At 42.0% G+C, this 27,571-nt stretch overlaps 1 protein-coding gene across 1 annotated transcript in view; it reads left to right on the forward strand.

Annotated features, from left to right (window-relative positions):
- Positions 1-26,470, forward strand: part of MAPK1 (mitogen-activated protein kinase 1) — a 75,458-nt gene extending 48,988 nt beyond the window's left edge. The window contains exons 5-9 of the mRNA XM_053927713.1: positions 4,075-4,189; positions 6,650-6,781; positions 17,617-17,726; positions 19,718-19,843; positions 24,822-26,470. Coding sequence (XP_053783688.1) covers positions 4,075-4,189; positions 6,650-6,781; positions 17,617-17,726; positions 19,718-19,834 — 474 coding nt within the window. The 3' untranslated portion in view covers positions 19,835-19,843; positions 24,822-26,470. The remainder of the gene's footprint in view (positions 1-4,074; positions 4,190-6,649; positions 6,782-17,616; positions 17,727-19,717; positions 19,844-24,821) is intronic.
- The last annotated feature ends 1,101 nt before the right edge of the window (positions 26,471-27,571 follow it).

Below are 27,571 nucleotides of genomic sequence, written 5' to 3' on the forward strand. Positions count from 1 at the left end.
AGTTGTTTTGCATAATGGTTCGCTATCTGAATCTTTCAGACATGTTCCTCATGGTTAGGTTTAGGTCACACCTTTTGGTCACAAACCCCACAGGTTCATGGAAACCATATATGTGGATCTTCTGTTTCCCAGCAGCATTTCCACGGTGGTTTATCTCTGGTGACCCTTGCCTTTATCACTCTCTGTACTGGGTTTGTAAAATGGTGTTTTTCCTAAATTTATTTTTCCTTTTACATTTATTAGCTGGCATTTTTTTGTAAAGAAGAGCTTTCTCTTTTTTCTCCTCTCTCTTCCACATTTGTTTTTTTTATTTTTTGTTTTTAAAATGTTGTTATGGATTCATGGATATTTTTTTAGTGTGCTGTCCATTATCTTCTTTCTTTCTTCCTTCCTTTCTTTTCTTTTCTTTTCCTTTCTTTTCTTTTCTTTTCTTTTTTTTTTTTTTTAATATTTACATTGTCCCAGTTTGGGCAAGCTAGAGTACTGTGTGGGTGTGTATGAATTTGTAATATTTCATTTTTGATAGAATTCTCATCTTGCAGAAATGTTTAAGAAAAGTATAAGGCAGTGGTTCTCAAACACTCTAGCCTCAAGACCCCTTCAGTCTCTTAGCTCTGGCGTGGCTCAGTTGGTTGGAGTGTTAATCGCAGGGTTGCATGTTCAATTCCTGGTCAGGTTTCTTTAAAAAAAAAAAAATGTCTAAGATCCCAGGCAGGTTTTGGTTATGAGTTCTAGCTATCAATATTTACTATATGGAAATTAAAACTGAAACTTAAAAAGTTGGGTTTGTGTGTTTTGTTTTGGTTTTTTTCGAGCAAAGAAAGTTTTGTTGATCAAGAGGGCCTTGCTCAAGAAGGTGAGAGGACTAGTTTTCAAACCATCTAAAAAGAACCTGGAATCCAGGCATGATGTACTGTTAAGGGAAGGGAGGAGGGGTGAGGCAAGGGGTGTTTGCTGGCCGTAGACAGGTAGGTGTCAAAAGGGACCCAAAAAAGAGTGCAAAATTTCTCAATTTCTTTGTTCCCTATTGGTCCATTGACCCCCACTGATCTGAGTCCAGATATGGAAACTCCTCTGAATCCCACAGACAGCTGACCAAGGTCCAAAAGATATTTTCTTACTCCAAAGGTGATGTGCCAAGGGTGAGAGGCACCCAGAAGGACCCCCTCCTGAGTCCTCAAGGCAAAAGAGCCCTGGCAGCTGCTGAGAACTCACATGCTGGGGACCCTCCAGTTGGGGGCTAATCTGCCATGGCCACTAGCTCTTGGCTGGCTCACCGTTTGTGACAGTCCCAAGGTTCATGTGCTGATGCTTCAAAAGAAAGGCCAGTACTCAATAGATGAAAGTTTGGAGCAAGAAAAGGTTTATTGATCAAGAAGGACTAGCTTGAGAAGATGGCAGGACTAATTTTAAGTCCATCTTCAAAAACTATCGGTTTTTAAATAACAATAAATCTACATGTAGACACATATTAGATATTTTTGTTCTAGAAAATTTATGAGAAGAGTGGCATCTTCATTTCTGCAAATCTCTTCAGTGTCTGGCTTAATAGAATGCTGCTGGATTCTCATCTGGTTCTGCAATTAGACTGTCAAATATGTTGTTTTGGTTTAAGTTGTGAAGAAAAGTCTTCATACAGTACTAGTCTTCAGCTACTTGTAGCTATTCTTTGGTACTACACCACAACTCAGCCAATGAGTGGTTAGTTGCAATGTGGAATCTGGAACTTTTGGTATTGTTTTATTAAAATCCACTGGTCTATCTTACACATGCCCATTCACGATTTTGTATTATCAGGTGTTTGAAAAATAATGGTTCACTGAGTTAGGCAGGTTTTCTGAATGTTACCGCATTTCATGTATAAAATCACATGTCATTAAGCCTCTGAAAATTTTCTTGTAAGAGATTTGACTTAGCGAGAGATGAGTGGAAAGAAAACATCACAGTAGTGGTGTGAAAGTAGTGGCCGCTCTCATCCTTGGAGGGAAGCCATATTGGCCTCTGGAGCACCCTTGGACAGCTGCTGGGTAGAATTCCTGCATACCCTTCTCTCTAGATTCAAACTCACCGGGTCTTTGTCCTTTGTCCCATTTGCTTTTCCATTCTGTGTATTTTTTTTTTCTGAGTCATTTGAGAATAATTTGTACGTGTGCTCATTTCAGTGTTTATTTCCTTAGAATAGGAGTTTCCAGTCTTCCCCTAGGACACTTAGCAGTGTGTGGGGACATTTTTGGTTTTCACAACTGAGAGGGAAGTGCTACTGGCATTGAGTGGTTTGTATCAGAGGTGCTCCTAAACACCTTACAGTGCACATGCCCTGTGCATTACAGAGCCACAAAATGTCAGTGGCGCCAAGCGTGAGAAACTGTGCCTTAGAAGAAGGATATTCTCTAATATGACCATAGTACAGTAAACAGTAGTTCATTTAACCCCGATCCACTTTCTAATGCACAGTTTATATTCGAATTTTGGGTATTTTTCCAGTATAATCTTTATACTTTTGTCTCCCGCCCACCATCCAGGCTCACACAATGCTGTGTTTCTTTAGTCTCCTTTAATCTGAAATAGTTCCTCGGCCTTTCTTGACATTTTTGAAGGGTGCAAGTCAGCTATTTTACAGAATGGTCCTCAACTTATGTTACGTATTTTAGTCACAAAGACCACAGAAACAATGTTTTCTTAGGGCATCATATCGGAGATCACAGCTGGTTTATGTCAATATTAGTGGAGTGTTTGTTGATCTTTTGGTTACGATGGTGTCCTCCAGGTCTCTACTGTTTTTATGGTTAAGTACATTAACCATAATTATTAATAAGCTCATAATTAATAGGAATTTGTGGGGAAATACTTTCAGACTATATAAGTTATCTTCATCAAACTTTCAGCCACTAGTTTTACTATTCACTGATAATTTCAAAACTCTATCATTCTTGCTCTATTTTAGTCCTCTCCATTTATTAATTCATGGTTATTTTATTCAGTGGCTTATAATCTGTATCTACCATTCTGCACTTTGATGCTCAGACGGTCTCAGATTTTTCAGTGGGAGCCATTTTGACATGTTCCCCTGTACGTACTACTTCTTTGGCACCAGATGCTCCAGGTTTACTTTATACTACTTTCCCTGTCCCGGACTTGGAGTGGCCATTTCTCCAGGGAGCCCTGGTTCCTTTTAATTAGTTATTTTTTGTGTTTTAGATGTTCCTTTTTATGTAGTTTTGTCCCAAAACAAAAGTTATTCTGGATTACAAGAATTTCAGAAAGAATTGTCTTGAAATTCAGCCCCATAGCTGTATTTTTGATCATTAATTCTTTGATTTTTCAAAAAAAAAATGTTGCTCTGTTTCCCTAAACTTTACTATTTAGCAGAATTCTTTTCTGTTTTTCATATTTCTTTTTCCATTTATCACTATACCTAGCATTTTCCATACAATTCAGCTTTTTTTTTTGAACTGTTGTATGACTTAGATAATTCTTCCTTGTCTTTTCATAGAATTTCTTGAAAAGAAAGATTATATGTGAAAAATTAATAGAAAAAGAAGACAAGAAATAGGGATTGGTAAAATATGATAGAACCAGAACAAACTTTTTTTTTGAGAGAGAGATTAAGAGTTTTCAGCTTGATTTTTTAAAAAATGATTTGCAAAATGGATAAAAATACATTGGAAGTGTAACAGAGCCTCTTCTTTTGAGTTGGTTTCCAGGTTTCCAGAATGAGGGAATAGGCCACAAAGCAGTGGGTGTTACTGCTTTTTCTTGTTTACAGGTTCATGTATAAGGATTCTAAGTCTTTCTCTCAAATTATTTTAAAAAAAGAAGTGAAATATACTTTAGAAATTTTGATTTAATAATGTTAATCAAGTTTGAAGAAAAATTAAGTAGTTTTAGTTGTTCAGCATCTTTTAAGAAAGCCAAATTATTACTGGTTTCTCCATCTCTTTTCAATTATTTATGAGTTACAGAACCAAAGGAGAAGGTAAAACTCCTGACAGTCATGTGCCTGTCACATAGGAAAATCTCATTGTGTCACATAACACCAGATATCTTTCTCTTTTTTCTCGCTTTCTACTGCAGGGCTATACCAAGTCCATTGATATTTGGTCTGTAGGCTGCATTCTGGCAGAGATGCTCTCCAACAGGCCCATCTTCCCGGGGAAGCATTATCTCGACCAGCTGAACCACATTCTGGGTAAGGTTCCTGAGCACATTAGGGGCTAGATTTACCCAGTTCATCTACCCACAGTTTACATCAAAGTCATTTCATTAAATTAAGAGTTCTAACAACTCTTTAACCTATGACAGATACGAGTTTTTAACCCTTCCTTGATTGAAAATGTCAGGGACCCTTGCTCCCCTGGCTGGTGTTGCTCAGTGGGTTGGATTGTCATCCTATAACCAAAGGGTTGCAGGTTCGATCCCTGGTCCGGGTGTGCACGATCCCCAGTCTGGGCGCATATGGGAGGCAAACCATTGATGTCTGTCTCTCCCTTCTTCTCACTCTAAAAAAGCAATGAAAAAATGTCCTCAGGTGGGGATTAAAAATAATAAATGTTAAGGACCCTTGTAAAAATTTGTTAGTAAGACTTCTGGCCAAGATGGAAATATAGGTAGATACACTTTGCCTCCTTGCATGACCAAAATAAGGACAACAACAAATTTAAAAACAAAAATAACCAGACCTGCCAGAAAATCGAACTATATGGAAATCCAACAACCAAGGAGTTAAAGAAGAAACATTCATTCAGACTGGTAGGAGGGGCAGAGACCAGCAGCTGGGCAGAGAGGATGCATGGCAAGGTGGTAGCTAGAGGGTATGGGGGAGTGCAGGGGGGCATAGGGTGGCTGCTGGTGGACCAGGTGGTCCCACATTTGCTAGTGGATTAACCAAGAGGAACAACTGGGAAGCGAGACAGACTGCGCAACACAGGGTTCCAATGTGCGAAAAGAAAGTCTCAAAATCTCTGACTGTAAAAACCTGTGGGGGTTGCGGTGGTGGAAGAAACTCCCAGCCTTCCAGGAGAGTTCATTGCAGAGACCCACAGGGGCCTAGAATGTACACAAACATAACCACCCGGGAATCAGCACCAGAAGGGCCCAATCTGCTTGTGGGGTGCAAGGGCAGTGACTAAAGGCCAGCCAAGAGCCAAGCAACGGGCATTGTTCCCTCTCTGACCCCTCTCCCACATACAGTGCCACAATACAGTGAGGTGGGTTGCCCCGCCCTGGGACATACCTAAGGCTCTGCCTCTTAGAATGTAACAGGTGCGACAAGACAAAGAAATATGGCCCAAATGAAAGAATAGACCAAAACTCCAAAAATAGAACTAAGCAATGGAGAAATAGCCAACCTATCAGATGCAGAGTTCAAAACACTGGTATCAGGATGCTCACAGAAATGGTTGAGCATGGTCACAAAATAGAGGAAAAGGTGAAGGCTATGCAAAGTGAAATAAAGAAAAATATACAGGGAACCAACAGTGAAGGGACAGGAATTGGGACTCAAGTCAGTAATTTGGAGCAGAAGGAAGAAAGAAACATTCAACCAGAACAGAATGAAGAAACAAGAATTCAAAAAAATGAGGAGAGGCTGAGGAACCTCTGGGACAACTTTAAACGTTCCAGTATCTGAATCATAGGGGTGCCAGAAGAAGAAGAGGAAGAGCAAGAAATGAACTCACTTGAAAAAATAATGAAGGGGAACTTCCCCAATCTGGAAAAGGTAATAGACTCCCAGGAAGTCCAGGAAGCTCAGAGAGTCCCAAAGAAGTTGGACCCAAGGAAGCACACACCAAGGCACATCATAATTACATTACTCAAGATTGAAGATAAGGAGAGAATCTTAAAAGCAGTAAGGGAAAAGGAGATAGTTGCCTACAAAGGAGTTCCCATAAGACTATCAGCTTGAAAGAAACCTTTCTGTTTCTCAAACCTTGTAGGTAAGAAGGGGCTGGCAAGAAGTATTCAAAGTCATGAAAGGCAAAGACCTACATCCAACATTACTCTATCCAGCAAAGCCATCTTTTAGAATTGGAGGGCAGATAACATGCTTCCCAGATAAGGTCAAGTTAAAGGAGTTTATCATTACCAAGCCTTTATTATGTGAAATGTTAAAGAGACTTACCTAAGAAAAAAGATGATAAAAAATATGAACAGTAAAATGACAACAAACTCTAAACTATAAACACCTGAACCTAAAAAAAAAAAAAAAACACCCAAAACTAAGCAAACAACTAGAACAGGAACAGAATCACAAAAATGGGTCACATGGAGGGTTATCAGCGGGGAGAATGGGGGGAAAGGTTCAGGGAATAAGAAGCACAAATAGTAGGTACAAAATAGTCAGGGACAGTTTAAGAATAGCATAGGAAATGGAGAAGCCAAAGAATTTACATGTACAATCCATGGGCATGAACTAAGGTGGGGGTATGCTGGTGGGAGGGTGGTTGCAGGGTAGAAGGGAATAAAGAGAAGAAAACAAATGGGACAATGTGATAGCATGATCAATAAAATATACTTTAAAAAATTGTTAAGAAAATTAAGCATTGGGAGAAAACATTAATTATCAAGATCCATTCTCCCATACAGCTGATAGTGTGTGGTCACTTTACTTTGGTCTTGATAATTAACAACTAATTATTTTATCTGATAGGTATTCTTGGATCCCCATCACAGGAAGATCTGAACTGCATAATCAATTTAAAAGCTAGAAACTATTTGCTTTCTCTCCCACACAAAAATAAGGTGCCATGGAACAGGCTGTTCCCAAATGCTGACTCCAAAGGTAAATATTATTGTGTTGATTATTTTTCTTAGGCTTAGCTTCTTGTTTGCATGTTTGTTTTACTTGTTAAATCATTAAGTCAGTAGCCTGAAAAGTTAGCCTATGGCTGTTAGATAATGACTGTTTATTGCTCACTGTTACTGCTGTCTTTTATTTAGGAGCAGTGGCGGTAGAGTAAAAGTCTCAGAGTGACCATCTAGTTTTCTGCCTTACAGTTTCTTTGCTACTTTGTAACTTGGATCACATTCACTTTTTTAGGGTACAGAAAGTCTAGGATACTGCAAAACAAACTACTTTTTTTTTCATCTTATCATTTAATTTTTATAGTCAGGTTTATTGAAAAATAATTTCTGTAGATGAAAATTAATGCTTTTTAATGATGCAGTTCTTTGAATTTTGACAAATGTATACAGTAATGTTACCACCACCACAATAAAGATACTGAAGTAGTTACTTCAACCCCAAAAGTTGCCTTGTGCTCTTCTGTACTCAGCTCCCTCCCCTAGTCCTTGGCAATTTCTGATCTCATTTCTGTCCCTATATAGTTTTGTCTCTTAGAGAATATAATATAAATTCAGTTATGCAGAATGTAGCCTTTTATGCCTAGGTTCTTCCACTTAAGATTTATGTGTGTTGTTTGTGTCAGCCTGTCCAACAAATGGTACTGGAATAATTAGACATCTATGTGCAAAAAGGGAAAAAGGAACAAAAACCTACTGAAACTATTAAGCTTTGTGAAGAAAACAGGACGATCTTCAAGACCCTAGGTTACATGAAGATTTCTCAGATAGGCTTCCAACAGCATGATTTATAAAAGAAAAAAGTAATATATTAGCCCTGGCCAGTGTGGCTCAGTTGATTGGAGTGTTATCCTATAAACTGGAAGACTGCGAGTTTGATCCCCAGTCAGGACACACTTCTGGGTTGTGGGTTCAGTCCCAGTTGGGGCACATGCATCGATTTTTCTCTCTCTTTCTCTCCCTTCCCCTCTCTCTTCAAAGAAAAAGCAATACATTAGATTTTATTCTTTGATATTTTTAAGTTAACTTTGTTTAATAATTGTATTATACTTTATTCTTACTTAACATGTATTTGTTAAATATATTAGCTATTTTTTTTTAACTTCATACTATTATATAAAGCTGTAGTAGGCAGAATAATAACCCCACCCCCAATGTCGTCTGCATCCTAATTGCCAAGTTTTGAATATGTTAGACTACCTGGCAAAGGGGAATTCAGCTGACTTTAAGATAGGGAGATCATACTGGATTATCTAGGTGGGCCTAATGTCATTACGACAGTCCTTAAAAGTGGAAAGAGAGAATCAGAAAAGGGAACCAGAGAGAGAGAGAGTGGCTTGCTTGTACCTTGCACTTGTCCTTCCATATTTTTCTTTATCTCCATACATCTGTGTATTTTTCCCTAAGTAATTATTCCTAGAGGTCATTGTTAATGGAATTGTCTTGAGTATTGTTCCATGTCAGTATATACATCTAGTTTATCTTTAATGATTTTATAATATTTTCATCCAGTCTTCTGTTGAAAGTAGCTTTTTCTAATTTTTGTTATTTTATGTATGTGTATTTTTTTTAATATTTTCAGTATTTAGAAATAGAACATTTTATTTTATTTTGATTTTTTATTTTTTCTTAGAGGGAAAGGGAGGGAGAAAGAGAGGGAGAGAAACATTGCTGTGAGAAACATCAGTTGTCTGCCTTGCATACATGCCCTGAAAGGGAATTGAACTGACGACCTTTCAGTTTGCAGGACAACTGCTCAACCAAATGAGCCACAACCAGCCAGCTCATGTGTGTATTTTTTCAATTTTAACAACTGGTCTGCTTAGATACTGAATTTGTTTCCTGTGTTAAACTGAATTAAGGTTCAGAAACACTTGGTGTTTAAAATTGAATTTCTTCTAGATGTAGAAGGAACTATCCTTTAAAAATCTCTGATACAGCCCTGGCTGGTGTGGCTCAGTGGATTGAGCACCGGCCTGCACACCAAAGGGGCGCTGATTCAATTCCCAGTCAGGGCACTTGCCCGGGTTGCAGGCCAGGTCCCCAGTTAGGGGCGTGCAAGAGGCAACCACACATTGATGTTTCTCTCCCTCTCTCTCTCCCTCCCTTCCCCCTGTCTAAACATAAGTAAATGAAATCTTTAAAAAATAAATAAATAAAATCTCTGATAGAAAGGTAGTATATTATCATGGTAGTCAGTGTGAAAGTTTAGAAAGAATAGGTAAGAGGATAAAAAATACTCTTTAATTACCAGAATCCCAACATAACCTGTAACATTTTGCTGTACCAATGTGTGCATAGCCTCTGCCTAGTTAGAAATTGTCGGATTTTAAAACTTGGAACTTCACATAATTGTGCATGTTACTGATACATGACTTGTACACAGTATGTGCCCATTAATGACAAGGACACATTCTGAGAAGTGTATCATGAGGTGATTTCTTGTCATTGTGTGAGCATCATGAAGTGTGTTTGCATACACACCTGGATGGTGCAGTACACAGCTAGGCTGTACGGAAGGTACGCCCCATTGCGCGTGTGGTCCTTTGTTGCCTGAAATGTCATCGTGCAGCATGTGACTATTACATTGCCCCAAGCATGCTAACTAAATTTTGTTTCCTGACTTGCCTTTTTAAAAAGGTGTGTATGTATCAAAACTGCATAATTAAGACATCGTGATAAGTAGACCTTCCAGGCTTTCCTCCTGCTTGTTTTCTTACTGTTTTCTGTAGTTAGTCATGAGTTTTGTATAAGACTATTTATAAGGCTTTTTAAAGCTTACTTTCCTTATGTTAAGGTTATGAACTTTGAGATTGCTCTATTCAGATAATAATGAACACCACTAAAATCCAGAAAGTTAATTTTGAAATGTAGGTTTTGGATGAATACAATGAAGCAGGGAAGGACTATAAATAGATTAAAGTGGAGAAACGGCATTGGTGGTGCTAGAGCGAACAGTAGAGCATCATGTGTTAGGAGCACAGGCTTTGCAGCCAGACTGCCTGGTTTCATTCATTCATAGCTCAGCAACTTAACTATGTGAACTTTGAACAGACTAACCTCTCTGGGACTCGATTTTTTCCATTTATAAAGTAGGGTTCCTAATAGTACATGTACCACAGAGTTGTGAGGTACAGAACCTGTATCACAGGGTTTTATCACTGGCATTTGTGGTTCTAGATCTGAGATCTCACAAAACTGAAACTTTTTCATTCATGTATCTTGGACATCCTTCCACTCTGTAGTTATAAAGAATGACCACAGTGTTTCCTAATAGGGATGACCCATAATGTCTTTAGCCAGTCTTATATTGGACATAAAAGTTTACATCAGTTATCTATTGCTGCATAACAAACCACTCCACACTACAACTCGAGGCCTCAAGACGGCCACTGCATATTTGTTCATAAGACCATTAGGCTGTACGCAGTTGGGTGGGTCTGCTGTGCTCACCTCAAGTTGCATGATCTAAGGTGGCCTCACAGTGTCTTGCAATTGATTCACCTCTCACCCTACACAAGCGCAGCCTGGGCCTTTCATGATGGCAGAAATATTCCGAAGGAGCCAGAGCAGAAGCTGCGAGATCTCTCAAGGCCAGGTCTCAGAACAGCAGACACTTCTGCCACATTCTCTCGATCAGAGCAAATCACAAGTTCACTCCAGATTTAAGAAGTGAGGAAATAAATTCACCCGTTGATGAGAGGAGCTTTAAAGAATTTGTGGCCACATTTAATCTGCCTCCGGGTTGTTTCTAGTTTTTTTGTTTTGTTTTTTATTATTACATACATGCACTTGTTTGCTTAATAAATAGATCTGAGTGTCTGTTTTATGCCATCAAGGGTTTTAAGCCTTGGACATAAAACAATAGCAGTAAGACAGATTAAGAGCCTGCCTACAGGGAACTCAGTCTAGATTTATATGAAAATGACGTAAAGAAATGAATGGAGACCTCAGGGAACTCAAGAAATTAAAACTTTTCAAGCTGAAATATTAGTGCACTTAAGTTTGGTTAATGACAGTTCACAGAAAAGGAAGTGTAAATGTCTCATATATATAGAATAGTACTCATTTTTACTCATCATATAAGATATGAACTTTGAAAAGTCATTTTTTTCCCCCCACTCATCATAGTAGCAAGCATCAGTAAGTTTGATAACCCACTGTGTGGTCGAGGCTGTGGGGAAACGGATGTTCTCAGAGCCAGCTGGTGGAGTGTAAATTGGTCGACTCTCTCTGGAGGACAGTTTGGCAATTCCATCACATGTCTTTTGTTCCAGCAATTCTGGCTGGGTATTGAACTTTTGGGTCTGCCAGCCAAATGGGAGAGAGGTGGTGTTTTAATTTGTTTTTTCTTTAATTAAGAGTGGGAATGAATATTTTTTCATGTTTGTTGGGAATTTCTGATTGCTGAGTCCCTAGAACCAGTAGCAGTATAGATTTTTCTTCAAAGGAGTCGAGTCTAGCTTAAGATTCTCTCTAAAGTCTTGAGGGGGAAGAAATGATTATTATTCAGCAGATGGTGCTGGGCTAGTTGAATAGCTATTTGGAAGAAAATCAATTTAAATTATTACTCACATCAAAAATAAATCCAAAAGAATAATGATTAAATACATTTAAAAAATTATACTGTTAAAAACTAACAGTATTAATGGAACATTCAGTGTTTTTCTAATCTCTGCATGGAGAACGACTATATTCCTGTAAAGTTTAAAAACAAAGAAAACAAACAAACATGGTGGATGTGATTACATAAAAGTTTTAAAACTTAAAATAGATTAGATAGATCAGGTGTGGACAACAGATATAAAATGTTCTAAATTGAATAAGATTTTAAAGGAGTCCTATCCTGTCGTTTCGAAGGCACACAGCATAGTGGTTAAGCTGTGTGCACTAGAATTGGTTTCACACTTTTGAAAAGTTAATTAACCTCTCTGTTTCACAATTTCCTCATCTCAAATTGGGACAGATTGCATAATTTGGGAGGGTTAAGTGAATTACCAGTAATTAATGTTAGAACTATCATTAATAATTAGTGTATAAAGAGCTGAGAGAAATCTTAAGACTTCATTGGATAAATAAATGAGCAGGGACAAGAACACAATTATAGAAATTACACCAATTAAGAAATTTACAGAATCATAATAAATTCCAAGATGATCCCTGACTGGTGTGGCTCAGTGGTTTGAGTGCTGGCCTGTGAACCAAGGGGTTGCCAGTTCGACTCCCAGTCACGGCACATGCCTGGGTTATGGGCCAGGTCCCCAGTAGGGAACACATGAGAGGCAGCTACACATTGGTATTTCTCTTCTCACGAGATGAGGAAAACTATAGGAGGAGCAGCTTGAGGGGTAGCATTTGAGAATTTAGTTTGTGCCTTGTTAAATTTAAGCCACCTGTTAGGCAGTAGAAACAAACTAAATAACAAATACTTACTGAATGGTTGAGTGAATTATGATGCATACACTGAAAGGAATATTAAAAGTCAAAGTGACTTTTTGTAAAAAGTTTTTTATAACATGGGAAAATACTAATGATCAATATTTACTGGGTAAATAATACAGCATTTATAATATATGCTCTGATCTCAATTATGTACAAGAAAACACATGGAAAAGTCTACACAACATGTCAAAAGATTAGCAGTGGTTACCATCGATTGATGGGGCTGAGGGAGCCGGGGTGACATAGATTCAAGGGGCAGCCATTTGAGTCCTCAGTTCCACATAACGAGAACCTACTGCTAACTGACTTGGGCCTGAAGAAGGACTTTACTGGCTGTCATAACTGACAAGCCCAATAATGTTGGGATTCCTAGAAACAGTCACTTTGACTGGAACCTGGACTCTTTCTTTCAGGATTGCCTTCCTCTGTGCTCTTTCCTATTAATCTCTTTCTTAGGGTCACAGGATGGCCACCAGCAGCTCCACTGACAGATTTCCTGGTCATTTCAGGCCAAGTATGGGCCAGTACTCACTGCCTGTTTGTACCCACCCAGGTGACTGGCCAAGCCAGCGTTACCATTCCCACAGCACAGCTGAGGAGTGTGGTCAAGCTTGAGGGCCCCCCATGTCAAGTGCATCTCCGTGTGGTCAGAGGGCAGTGGACACTGGCAAGCAAAGCCAACAGATGAAAAGAGACAAGGGATTCTGCATGAAAAAAAGTTGCGGAATTCTGTTCTTATTCCTTCACCTATATTTATTTTTTTTTATTTAAAAACAATGTAGTCTATATAGGAGGTCTCTCCATTTCTCATATAACCTACTGTTTGAAAAGCTTCTAGACTGTTATTGTCCCTATAAATGTATGTTGTAAATGTAATCATAAGCTATATCCTTTTTAATTACCCATGGAGGGTTATTAATTTGAAGCTTGGTGAGAGTTCTAGGCTAACGATAGATTTGGGAGTTATTTAACACATGGCATTTGAAATCATGCAAGATGCTGAGAGGATAGAAGGAGATGTATAAAAAGCTAGATACACGAACCTTCAGTGGGCAGTGGACTAGCAACTCTTGAAGGCTGTAGAAAATGAACAAAAAAATAACTAGTACAATAAATATTTCACAGAAGTAGAAGATGGCATTACAGTCAAGAGGACATGTTCAGTAGTCTCCATGCAGCAGAGAGGCTTCCAATTAAGAGGTCGTTGGTGACCACATAGCAGTAGATCCAACATTAGCGTATGTAGGAAGTTTGAAATGGAAAGTGGAGGCAGAAATGAGTGGTTTAGGTGAGGGGCACTGGTTGTGACAAGGCCACACATTGCAGAGATTGGCTTTAATTAGCAAGAGGATCTCCTCTTTCCACAGTGAGTATGTGTGCGGATCTGGGTTGAGGGACATCCCGGAAGGTCACTCCCGGGGGTCTCAGTTTTATCATTAGCACCCTCAGTAAGATCTGAGAGTAATGAGGGCCTGGAGACAGGAACGTCATGATTTGAGCCGCACACGCGAGTTGAGAAGAATCTTAGAATGGAGAACAGGCTGCTAGAGATTTCCTAGAGCTGTTGGTGGCCTTCATGAGGTTTCAAAAAAAAAGTCTCCAGGGCTTTTTAGGGTGTCTGTGAGGACGACACTATTTTTATAATAACACCAAGGTATTTGTTACCCTTTTCTCTGTGCTGCCATCTGCACTCTTGGTGCAGAAGCAGTGGTGAGCAAGACTGCCGGCCCTCAGCACAGGGCAAGGTGGTGGGAATGCCATGCCCTCACAGCCAAAAACCAAGCCAGCCAGTAAGAATGTCCTCGTTGGAGCAGTACTGCTTTATTGAACCCCATTCTTCACACATGTCTTATTAATGTTCTATATGACAAAATGTGAAGTACACATAGAACTTGTCTGCCACATGAACGCTGTGGTCTTCTCAAGGAAAGTGCTGGTGCAGTTTGAATTAAGGAGCTGAAATAGCTGCCTTTTGAAGTTGATTATCAACAGTCATTTATGAGTAGGATTCTGTGGTCAGAAAGTGGTGGTGACACAGTTTGCACAGCTAAGTCTTTTTCTTGGGCTCCATTAAGAAACTTGTGTTGAGGCTGGAAGTGACAGATTGCAGCCTTGATCCAGGATCGGTTGTGCAGGATAGGTGAGGTGGACTCAAAGCCTGGCAGTAGAGAGCCAGTCAGGTGACCCGCTGTGGGGTCTGGGCTACTCGGGGAAGAAAAAAGCCTGATGGGCCAGAAGGGTGGGGTTATGTTGCTAAGCACCCACTGAAGCTAAAGAGAAGGTGTGATTCTGAGGGCACCAGGGAGAGTCAGAGATCATGGTCAGCCTTGGAGGGACTTAGGTCTTTTAGGAGAAATAAAACCTGTATCCAAGGACATGTACACACAGGCAGTGTGATTCATGCCATCTGAGTGGTGCCAATGGATTGCTGTGTGGCGTGGGAGAAGGGAGGCCTCTCTAACTGGCATTGGCACCTGCCAGCTGCTTCCCATTTCTCTCCTTTTCCCCTTCTGTAGTTGTGAATAATTCAGAAATGGTACTTGGAGTACAAGGAGGCTAGAGATTCAGTTATTTTTCTAGTAGCCAAAAAAATTTATTTTTTGAAATTGTACCTGGAAGATTAAGGGCCTAGAATTCTTTAATTTAATGACACTAACAGCCCTGGCTGGTGTGACTCAGTGGATCGAGCGCTAGCTAGCAAACCAAAGGGTTGCTGGTTCAATTCCCAGTTAGGGCACATGCCTGGGTTGTGGGCCAGGTCCACAGTGGGCGGCATGCGAGAGGCAACCACGCATTGATGTTTCTCTCCCTCTCGTTCGTCCTCCCTTCTCCTCTCTAAAAATAAATAAAATCTTTTAAAGAAAAGAAAATTTTAAAAAAACCCTTACAGATCTGTTTTAGAAATGCTTAAACGGCAATTATCTAGGTGCCTTGAAGTGGGAAAGTACTCCCCCCTCCACCCCCACCATGTAGAAATAATGCTGTTAGAATTGGACTGTGGCCACCTGGACTTTTCCTAACACAGATGGTGTCTAATTGGGCATAAGGGCAAATGACTTCTAATCTCAGCACAGTGCTTGGAGAAATGTCTATGAGCCCTTTTGGAGGAGGGGTGGTTGGTCACAGGAAATGAGGTTAGATCTCATTGCCTGTGTTACAGATAAGACTCTAAAACTTACTCAGCAAAGGGTGTGTCATGTGTTCACATAGCTACCTGGTATTCCATGGGACTCAGATTTGAGCAAGATATATATGCCTGAGTTCTTGACCATTGTGCTGCACTGTCCTGACCCTCAATAGAGCCTCCTCGGAAATGCAGGCTGGTTGTGGGCCCCAGACCCCACGTCGCAGCTGCAGGAATGAACACCTCTTCTGCTGCTGCCCACTGTTTCAGTCAAAGCCCGAAATGTGCGGATTCCCGAGAGCCTCCTCTGCTCTGAAAAGTCTTCTAGCCTGTAGAGCAAAATGTTGTTGTTGCCTGATTTTCTAAGGTACACTTGTGTGTGTTCAAAAGATTATTGGTAGAGGCAAAAATTCATTTTATGTGGTTTAAAAAAAAAACTTAAAGTTCATTTTATGAACATGAGAAAAATTCCTTATTATGTGGAATTTCTTATGTCCAACCATGTGGTTTACCACATTGTTATCTTTTTAATTGTCTTGAAGATCAAGAAGGGTAACATGCAACAAGGGAAGTCACAAGTTGGAGTCAGAAGTGAGCGTGCAAAAGCATGCACACGCACATACACACTCCGTTGAGTGAAGTCAGGCAGTTAGGTGCCTCCTCAGCCCTCCACCTGCTCTCTTGAGGTTGTCTTACTGGCACATCAGCAGCCACTTCAGAAGGTGTACTGGCCTGCTGCTCTCAAGGATTGAAAAATTTTTTTTTTAAGATTTTTATTTATTTATTTATTTTTAGAGAGATGGGAAGGGAGGGACAAAGGGATGGATGCATCGACGTTTGAGAGAAACATTACGGGTTGCCTCTTGCATGCCCCGAACCAAACACCCGGCCTGCAACCCATGCATGTGCCCTGACTTGGGATCAAACCAGCAACCCTTTGGTTCATAGGCTGGCGCTCAATCCACTGGGCCACACCAGCCAGGGCTGAAAATACTTTTAGTGACTGAATGAGTAAAATGATTTTCCTTTACCATTCTACTCTTAGAACTCATTGGCATGTGCTGATTTGCACGTGGATGCAGTTGATAACCTAATTATCACTGTTTCATTGGTTGATGCATCTGACTGTTTTTGTCGTTGTTGTTGTTATCACTGCATTTTCTAAAAATATGTATTGTTTTTCAAACTTGCAGTAGACTTTCAGACTTGATCCTCGAGGCCCTTGGGTTTTTCAGGGGTGTCTCAGGGCTGTGAGCTAGGACTTACGAGAGGCTTAGGTAACTTTTTGTCTACTTCCTGTCTTGGGGCTCCTTTTAGGATTTAAAGAAAGGACATGCTGCTTAAATTGAAACCACTGGTCTGAGCATCATTAAATAAAAGACATTTTAAAAAGAATCCCCCCTTTGCTACCTGTTTACCAGAACAATAAGTGTTTCTCATTGAAGTCTACTCCTGATACTAAAAACAGGAAGTATTCTATCACATTTCCTGTAGTCCTTGTCCCAGCTGCAGTTAGCCATGCCCTTTGGCTACCCTCATGGCTTGAGGTGGTCCCTAGACACTGGGTATGGAGTCCACCGGGATAAACTGTTCATTAGCCACGCATCCCTTGTCTCATTCCTATTGCCACACATGCTTCCCACTGCTACACTCTCAACATGAAAGAAATGTTCAGCTGCTGCCTTTGGTCAGATCAAGAGAATACGCTTAGTTTGGGGCCCTGGAGAAAGACGCCAAGCTGCAAAGTAGACCCGGTACCTGTGCTTCACACGTGACTCTCAGCCAGGACCTGGGCAGAGGAGGCTAAAAGCACCTAGGAGAACAAGTGACTATTTTCTTCTGTAACCTTGGAGATCTTTGTGTGTTGAAAGATAAACTGACCATTGCAGAAGTCACTTTGGAGTTGACTTGAAAGAAGGACATACATGAAGTTATTGCTTTGACACCTACGAAGCAGAGTAGTGATTTAGGAAAAAGTCCAGGTGTAGTAGGCAGACTTGGGTTTGAATTTTGTTCTGACACTTTCAGTCCTTGGCTGATCACCTTTCTGGGTCTGGGTCTGCAGTTGTCTGATGGTCACATACTCAAGGAGCTCAGAAATATAATAGGCACCCAGTGTGCTGACTCTTCTCCCTAAGGCAATGCTTAGCTCAACTGTTTCGGGGTCATTTTACTTAAACAGGAAATGGAAAGTATTTCAGTTTTTATTCCTTTGGCTTCTCACCACTGCAAAACCTTTGTCTTTGTAGCTCTGGATTTACTGGACAAAATGTTGACCTTTAACCCTCACAAGAGGATTGAGGTGGAACAGGCGCTGGCCCACCCATATCTGGAGCAGTATTATGACCCAAGTGATGAGGTAAGAGCCTGTCTTCCTAGCTGCTTCTGCAGGGACATGTCTGAGCCAGCAGCAGGCCCAATCAGGAGGGGCCCAGGTGTCACGCTTAAATTATCCTGAGAGGTGCTATGGGTGACTTATCTGGTCCTCCCACCATGCCATCATCCTCAGCCTGGAGGCCTAGCTGTGTGAGCACAGCTTGAAACTTCTCCCCATTCTCTTAAGGCCCTTTTACTTTCAAACACTTCTTCCAGGCCCCCTGCAGCAGAGGTGGGGCGGGGATGGATAAAGGGAGGCACAGATAAGGAAGGGGTTCAGTACTAGAGACAATTGTAATCTGTGGCAGGAAGAAACTCCTGAACCAAAGTGCCAGCCCTGAGGAGAGGCTGTCACAGAGGGAGGGGTTGGGAGGTCAGCCTGCACAGTTCCCGCTGTAGCTTGGTGACTTCTTGTCTGGTGTGCCTCCCTGAAGATGGGGACACTAGAGCCTATTGTGGTTAGAAATGATGAATTTAGAGGTCAGTGTGACAGCTCTCCAGACCTTCTGGACATCCAGCTATAAAGATAGCAGAGAAAAATGCAATTGTGAACCAAAGTTGAGATGTTTCTAGTAGAGGATCCTATGTGTAGAAAACAAGCCTTCACACTCCTATTTTAAAAAGAGGGAGAGCCAAAAGGAATTTATTAAAATTAAAGGGGAAAATGGAAGAGGAGAGGAAAAACTATAAAAGCCAACAGCTGATGAATGAAAGAGAAAGAAGAAATCAGAAGGAAGGAAGTATTCATTAATCAGGTTCCCCTTCCACCTTTATCCCATCCAGAAATAATTAAGGCATTTTGCAAAGACACCTACAACATAGTAAATAACAGCGAACTAGTTGAGAGTATACCTTTTGGAGCCCTTGTTAGCCCTATGAGCTAGAGATTTCCAAAGGCCCTGTGTTCTAATCACAAGCTGGGGTGCTACCCAATATCCAAGATTGGGTAGTACCCCAATCCTGGATATTGGAGGTTGGGAGGATTAGAAGGATGGCGTAGGTGGGACACTTAGTGTGATCCCACCCAGAGTCATCCGTTAGGGAGGGCTGGCCATTTGATTTTCTCTAACGGACACGAATCCTTTTCTCCCTTTCAAGAGGCCAAAGGTTAGTACAGAGTTTGGAGTCCACGTTTCTGTCCCCTAACGCTCTGGTATGAGAAATACATGAATAACTACTAGGCATCCAGTGATCAACAACTGGTATCATTGTTAGGTTAGTTCTATAACGTAGCATTATTTGGAGGTTAATTAAAAATCAAAATATACATAATATTGACTAACTTCATTTTTTTGTAAGTGATTAGGGGTTCTTTGACAAATAGTTCAAATCTATACTTAAAAAGTTTTCTGGTTATTTATAGAGAGCACTAAAAAAATTGCAGGAAAAATACAAGGAAGATCACTTTGTAGTTTTGTTACAGTTACTATTACTAAAATTTTGGAGTTTGTCCCACCCAGTCTTATATTTCTATATCTAAATTTAAAATAAAATAGGGTTCATCCTGCTTAACACAAACATGGGCATTTCTCTGTGATATTAATCATTCTTTCAGCTGCATGTTTAACAGTTCCATAATGTTTCTACATATAAAGATACTGTGATGTATTTAATCAAATGCATCCATGATTAGCATGGGTTTTGATTCTATAAAGATACCATCACCACTACCCCTACGGCATCAAATTTCTGTGATTTTTAACTTTCAGTGCCTTAAAACATTTGAAAATTATTCTGGGACAAGGTTAGATGAATACACTATTCAGTTGCTCCCAGCCCATTTATTAAGAACTCACAGGAAGTGCACTCTCCGGCATCTGGGGCACAAGTACCCAGATACTTACCGTAGTTCTCAGTCTTTAGTAGACATCAGTCTTGTATAAATTTCTAAGCCATAGTCATTTTAAGAATCAATAAACAATTTCCTTAGCCATAACAACTGCTGTCTACTAAACATTTTGTTTTCTCTTAAAGCCCATCGCTGAAGCACCATTCAAGTTTGACATGGAATTGGATGACTTGCCTAAGGAGAAGCTCAAAGAACTCATTTTTGAAGAGACTGCTAGATTCCAGCCAGGATACAGATCTTAAAGTTGTCAGGTACCTGGAGCTTTGACTGTATAATAAGTGCTAGTGACGGAGCAAGTATACAAATTAAAAGTTATTTAAAAGAAAGAGGGATATCCATGGGCCTTCATGGAAGCTTCATAAGGTTAGATTGGAAGATGTGATGGACAATACAGGGGTATTGGTAGGTTTTTAAAAAAATAAGTTCTTAAAAAAATTAAATGCAAATCTTGATTTTAGAGAATATATGGAAGAGGAAAGGGAGTAGAGCTTATGATAGAACTCTGTAGAAGAGAACAGTGAAGTAAAGAATTACAACCAAGAGTTGAAACATTTGCTGGGGAAATGCTTCAGACAGTCTGGCATGGAGGGACTGGAGGTGTCCTGTGGCAGGCAGTGGCATCTTGTGCAGAGTGCAGACAAGCGGCCCAGGGGTCCTGTGCTTGTATTGGAATAGGAAGCCACCCACCCTGGTGACGTGATGGAACAGCGGATTCTGCAGAGGTCTGCGTTTGGGAGTGTCGTAGCTGGATCTCTGTTCCATTTTCTCGTGCCCTGTCCCTTTCATTTTGATATAATGAGGCCTGGGGGCAGTGGCTCAGGCTGAGGGTTGATCCCTGGTTGATTTCTGTTGGGCCGCATCCAGGCTCGAAAGCAGAAGGTGCTTGAGGTGTTTTATTTATTTATTTTTAGAGAAAGGGGGAAAGAGGGAGAAAGAAACATCAGTGTGTGGTTGCCTCTCACACACCCCCTACTAGGGCCTTGGCCCACAACCCACATGCCTGTGTGTCCTGACTAGGAATCCAACCGGTGACCCTTTGGTTTACAGGCCAGCACTCAATCCACTGAGCCACACCAATCAGGGTTGAGGTGTTTTAAACAGAGGGCATGGGACTAGTCAGAAGGCATTTGAATGGTTGGAGAGCAAAAAGAGGGAGGTGGGGTGACCTGCAGATTGGTAACTGTCAAAAGCTGTCCCGAGTCTTCAGCGAAAGGAGCAAGAAGGAAAGTGGTGTTATCCGGGAGCTCTGATCACCACACAAGGCAGGGTGCTAGGCACCTGCTGCCACTGCGTCTGCTAGAGCATCACTATCACTGAAGAGGGGTCAGGAGCCTGTATGACCACTGACTTGAGGGAGCTTGAGGACCTGAAACCATCACCAGCCAATGCTTCTAAAACCCAGAAGCCACTCCTCCTAAAAAGCCATGTGTCATTAGGAGCAGAAAGGGAAAGGAAGCATGGCTTTTTTCTTTCATTGCCTGCACTGGCAGAATCTCCCCAGAGGCCAGCCACCAAGGAATTCCAGCAGTGCAGTTGACAGATTTCCAGCCCCATCATTAAGGACAGGACAAGCAAGGAAAGGGTAGAAAAGAGCTGAGAACAGACATGGCCAGCTCAACCTCAGAGAGCCGTGCAGAGTAAGAGGGCCGGGAACAGGCGGGGTATGGACTCTGCTAGTTTGGGGGATGGAAAATGGTACTTCCAGAAGGCTGACACCAAAGCAGGGAGGGTTGGGAGAGAAGTCTGGGTGGGAGATGAGGTCAAAACAGACCAAATGACTAGGCTCAGACTAGGGCTGTGTGGAGAGAAGTAGTGAATTCAGGAGAATGGAGGAAAGGTCTGAAAGACTCCGAATTTTCTAAACCTAGCAGCCAGGGGTTGGAGGGAGTGATGCTGGCACTGTTAGGCCCTTTCTTAGCCTATGTTACCACTGGACACACCCTAAAAGACACACTCAGAGCACGTGAAGGGTTGAGGAAACCCATGCTTACCTAAGGGCAACAGTTGTGCTCGGATAAACTTGCCCTTGGGAGAGTCTGAATGAGAAGGAAGGAGAGGTTAGCAGGGGGCTGAGGACAGGAGAGCCTAGTGAGAGCTGAATTCATTTACATTTGCACCGCTCACAGGTATGGCAACCTGTTGACGCATTTGTTACGTATAACAGTCTACACAGTCACTTGCTGATAGAAAGTCAGTCCCCATGGGGCTTCCTTCCTGGCCCCTCTGCTCGGTGCTCACAGTAGGATGAACAGTCTCAAGATTTCCCAAGAGTCTGCTCTTCCCTCCCCATGTCTGCACAAGGTCAGACTGCCTGCACTCAGATCGGCTACCACTGGGTCTTGTGAGTAAAGTTTTACCTGGCCTTTTACAGAGCAGGTTCGCTGACCCCCCGCCTAGAAAATTGACCTGAGCAGTGCCCGTTGACTTGCTTCATTCACAGTCCTTTTCACAGGCCATTTCACTGAAGCCAGCTGGTGGCCTCCGTTTTTCCCCGACTTCTTGTTTCAGTGCACACATGCAGACAGCTTACTCTGAGCCAGATTGTGTTAGATACCCGACTGAGCATAACAAGTGAGACTTGAACATGACCTCAAAAGATCACACGGTCTAGGAGGGGCAGAACTGTCATGCATGTTTTTAGTGTAAAAGAGCATCTTGGGTTGACATAGTTATCAGTTCGTCTTCATTCGTTTAATCACCATTGAGCACTTTCTGGAGCCAGGTTAGGGAAATGGAAGAGGAGTACAAGTAAGACCCAGGCTTTGCTTTCCCAAAGTTTGATGGCTGGACATGGGAGACAACAAGGAGCTGAATGCTGTATCATGGGTGGGTACGGGCTGCAAAGATTGAGGTGGGCCAACATCACAGTGCTGCAAAGGGGGCACTCTGCTGGTGGGACATGCATTATAGAGCCAGGGAGACAGGCCGTCATGGGAGCCCCACAAAAGCCAGGCAATGAAGAGGCTGAAGCCCAGGCTTTCCAAGAGGCCTGCCTTTCCCCTGAACGTAGTTTCAGGTCCTGAAGCATTAGGGCAGGTGACTTGGGGCAATAAGGTATTGGGAAACACGGAGAGCAGGAACCCATGGGGCAACTGGCCAGGCTGCTGGAGAAGCAGTGCAGTAAACACAGGGAGCAAGATGAAGGCAAGGGTGTCTCTGGGGCCACAGGACATGGCTGCTGTCTAGATGCCTCCTGAAGTCCCAATTAACAGACAAGGACCAAGGCCCCACCCAGGGTCCACCCCAGTTCTAAAGGCTGTCTCTCTGTGTTTAGGTCACTTCCTCCAGAGTCACAGAAGGCACAGTACATGCCTATAGCCTGATTTTTTTTCCCAGTGTTTTTTAAATGACAATTTTAAGCTTCTGAAAGGTTGAAAATTGTACTGTAAATACCCATATTTCTACCACCTAGATTCTATGATTAATGTTTTACTTTGCTTATTTTCTCATATAACTGTTCATCTGTTTGACCCATCTTATTTTTTTCATGTATCTGAAAGGAAGTTTCCAAGATCTCAACTGACTTACAGTCATTGTGTTTGGCTGCAGTTCCAAATGGCGTACTTCTAGGTGGAGGTCTTGTCCCATATCTGAGCCTGTCTCCTCATCACACACTTGGGCCGTAACATCCACCCTTCCTGTCCTGAATTTTGAGTGGCAGACAAAAGTCATCCATCTGAAAGCACTTGTGAAATAGCATAGTGACATTTTGCTACGTCATCATAATAGCCAACCTTTCACACCAGTAAGGGTCTCAAAGGAGAAAATCTCTCGTTTGCATTTTGACAGATTTGGTTACCTTCCTGGCCATCTCAGCCATGCTTCCTCATCAGAACCAACAGCATAGAACATGTTTGAGGGGCAGTGTTTTCGTGTCTCCCAAGGATGATACAAAACTAAGAGAGACCTAGGGGTGAAGTTAATTCATTACATACAGTTGGATGCCTTAGGCAGTGGTTCTCAAAAGTGTGGTCTGTCTACACCCCACGCCTCAGCAGTCTGTCTTAACTGGCCCTCCAGCGGCTGACCTCACAGTTGAGAACCATGAGCCTATTACATGGTTAGAGTAGATCTGACTTAGAATGTAATTTCTCCAAGTAAAATAGAGACGTTAGAATAATGAAGGGGGAAAGTGCTTCTTACACTTCAATGGAGTGACACTCCTGGTGGACCTCTTGGAGGTGGCCCATTTACAAACACCTGGAGAGCCAGGCACACCCTGTCACATGTAGGCAATGAGTGAAGGCTGTCAGCAAGTTACCGCCTGCTGCCTTTCAGGGCACTGTCTTGGAGGTCAGATCACCTCTGGCCTGGGTGATCAGAACCCTCTCCTGCCAGTGGGGACTATGGCACAGTTCCCTGCCTTTCTGGAATCTGGGCCCACCAGCTTTACTCTTTCTTTCTTCCTTTCTTTTTATAATTTTAATTTTTTATTGTTATTCAATTACAGTTGTGTGCCTTTTTTCCCCATCCCTCCACTCCAACCCAGCTGAACCCCCCTCCCTCCCCTACCTCCACCCTCCCCCTTGATTTTGTCCATGTGTCCTTTATAGTAGTTCCTGTAATCCCCTCTCCTCACTGTCCCCTCCCCACTCCCCCCTGACCATTGTTAGATTTTTCTTAACTTCAGTGTCTCTGGTTTAGCCTCACTCTTTCAACCAGCACTTTGTTTTGCTGTTCTTCTGTATCAGTCAGAGAAAACTTGAGCATTAATAACAACACACCTTCTGCTACCATGTAGTTGATCTTGCCCTACCTGGTCATCCAGAGAGAAAGAGACTTACTAGGAATAGGAGGGAGAAGAGGTTTTTACTTTGTATTATATTACAGAGACCCTCAGACTCTGATTTGCACATTAGCGTGTGGGTAGGTGGTTAATAAAAGGTGTCCTGGGCACAGTGGCGCCAGCCAGCCTGTGAGCGAGCGTGTGTCCTCTAAGTGTTAACGAAACATCCTCTAACAAATGTCTGAGAAGTGCCTTCAAAGTGAAGACAGCCCTTCCCCTTCACAACTGCCATGTTACACCTGAAGTGGTTTCAAGTAAAATGACCTTGTCACAGGGTTGGGTTTTTTTTTCTTTTTTTTTCTTTTTCGCTTTTTGTTTTTCATGGTGGTGTTGGTGATGCTCTAATATGGTTCATTCTTTACATTTGAACATTTTCCTAATGCTGCTGCTGACGTTTTAATGTGATTCATTCTTAACTCATAGGTTTGTTTATTTTTCAATAGGGCAAGGGCTCAGAGGACTGGACGCGCTCAGACATCGGTGTTCTTCCCAGTTCTTGACCCTGGTCCTGTCTCCAGCCTGTCTCAGCTTACCCACCTTGACTCCTTTGAGCCATTCGGAGGAGCGGTTTCTGGTAGTTGTGGCTTTTATGCTTTCAAAGAACTCCTTCAGTCCAGAGAACTGTTCCTGGCACCCCTGTGTGGGTCACCCACTGGTGACCTGTGGCAGTATGTGCTTTCAGTGCACCTACTGCTTACCGTTGCTTTAGTCACTAACCGCTTTCTGGTTTGAAAGATGCAGTGGTTCCTCTCTCTCCCGAATCCTTGCTTACATGACGCCCTGCTGACCCATGCCGTCGTCGCAACAGAGATCATTTTCCACGTTGGCTCTCGTCACTGGCATCTCACTTTATGATAGGGAAGGCTACTACCTTGGGCACTTTAAGTCAGTGACAGCCCCTTATTTGCACTTCACCTTTTCACCATAATTGTTTCCCCAGAGCAGGAACTCGTGGAAACACCTGGGATGACGTTGCAGCCTGCAGCAAGTGCTCCCATCCTGGGGATCTTGGGGGCACTTGTCAGCCTCTTTTCTCATATCATGGTAGCCACTAACCTTTAAGGTATGTGCTGTTTGCCCAGCTTTTAGAAAACTCAGTCATTTTTCTAAATAAAAGAATGATGTACTGCACTCAGCAACTTCACTCTGTAGATTTACTTTGGTTACTTGTACCATTTATAGAGGTATAACACTTGCCAAAATGTGTTATATGCAGAACAGAGTGTTTGCAAGACTTATGCAAAAAGCTTTAAATTGGCAGCTTCACTGGGGATTCAGTGAGAAACGAAGGTCACGGCAGGGCGCTGAGGAAAGTAGCCAGCAGGCTGCCTGATACCGCTGGGCGGAGCCCTGTCCCAGGGGTTCCCTTACCCCAAGCTGCTTCACATGGTGTGCCACATTCAGTGTAACCGCATTCAATGCCTGGGGATTCAGCAGAGGGTAAACACTGCGTCTTTAAATGAGAAAGTGTACGATTCTTTTCCTCCTACAGCATGTCAGCATCTCAAGTTCATTTTTCAACCTACGATATAACAGTTTGTAATAAAGCCTTCACGAGCTCATGACATGAAGCACTGTTCTGTCATCCAGTGCTCTCAGACGTTTCTGATACTGCTGAGCTAAGCCCATCAGAAAAAGCTAGCACTAAGTCATATTCGGAGCTCAGTCCCTTACTTTCCTGATCTCTTTAAGTATTTGTTCCTGCCACTGCACACTGTGGCGTTGACTCGGTGTTCTGTCCCAGTGCGGTGCCTCCTCTTGACTCCCCCACTGCTCTCTGTGGTGAGAAGTTTGCCTTGTTCAATAATTACTGTACCCTCGCATGACTGTTACAGCTTTCTGTGCGGAGATGACTGTCCAAGTGCCACATGCCTATGATTGAAACGAAAAATCTATTGTTACCTCTGAGTTGTGTTCCACGGAAAATGCTATTCAGCAAATCACTTAGGAATAATTCTATTTTTAGCTTTTCATTTCTCTTCTTGTTTGATTTTTGACAGCAATGAAAAATGGGTTATATAAAGACTGCCTGCTAATATGAACAGAAATGCACTTGTAATTCATGGAAATAAATGTACATCTTCTATCTTCATATTCATGTTAAGATTCAGTGTTGATTTCCTCTGGATCAGCGTGTCTGAATGGACAGTCAGGTTCAGTTTGTGCTTAGAACAGAAGTGCTCACGGGCCTCGCCTTCCCACCCAGGCACTGCCCCAACACTGGGTTACACGAGATGATTTAGAAAGCATTTTTTCCCTTTTCTTCCTTGCACAGCAGAGAAATCAGTTCTTACCTGTTTCTTTATTCATATCATAGGTCTAGAATATTGTCAAACTCTGGTGAAGAAGCCCAAACGTCTCAGGTTGGATTCTCTGTTCTTTCTAAAGAGGGCTTGCCTGTGTGCCCCAGCGCTGTTGCTAGGCACAGCTGAGCACTCGGAAGGGCTGCTCAGCATCCCTCGGCCCACCCGCCTCAGCCCAGGGTGCTGATGCTCATGCCTCACAGGCTAAACGAGGATAGCTGACTCATCCTCAGAAATCTGAATCACATTCTTGCTCTAAAATACATGAGCGTCACCTCCATGCTCGGAGCTGCCATGTCCAGGTCCACACAGCATTGACAGGATGCAGATTTGACTGTTAACTCGATACTCTGATAAGTCAGTTTTCACTTTAAAAGGAGCATTGATGGTTTTATTACTCTTGTTTCTTTGTTTTTAGATGGTATGTTAGTATTATTAGGAGGTCAATCTGCAGTTCTCTACATAGAAAGCCATAGCCTTGGTTACTAATCCTTGGGGACTGGGCTCTCTTTCATCCTCCTTGCTGGTACCCTGGAGTCAGAATGGCATGAAATCACTAACCTCATTCTAGAATCATGGTAACCATGTGTTGTGTGCTTCTTACTAATCATGCTAAACCTGATTAGGTCAGAGAATCGTCATAACCAAGGTACCTGTGAGAAAGTACCAGCTGTTACGTGTGAAAGACTCATCATTTGGATCTTCTTAACATCTCTAAAACTGTACAGATTAGTTCATAAATTTATGTTGGTGATACCGAACATAAGCTCACGTAAGCATTTAGACTAATGGCTTTTTTGGTGTCTAAAATGTAAGCAAAAAAACTCATGTTGAAACATTCCAATCCTTTCATTTAGCGTGAAATAAAATGCCTACCCAGCCAGTGCAGT

The sequence above is a fragment of the Desmodus rotundus genome, chromosome 7 (genome assembly GCF_022682495.2).
Source record: "Desmodus rotundus isolate HL8 chromosome 7, HLdesRot8A.1, whole genome shotgun sequence".
Taxonomy (NCBI): Eukaryota; Metazoa; Chordata; class Mammalia; order Chiroptera; family Phyllostomidae; genus Desmodus; species Desmodus rotundus.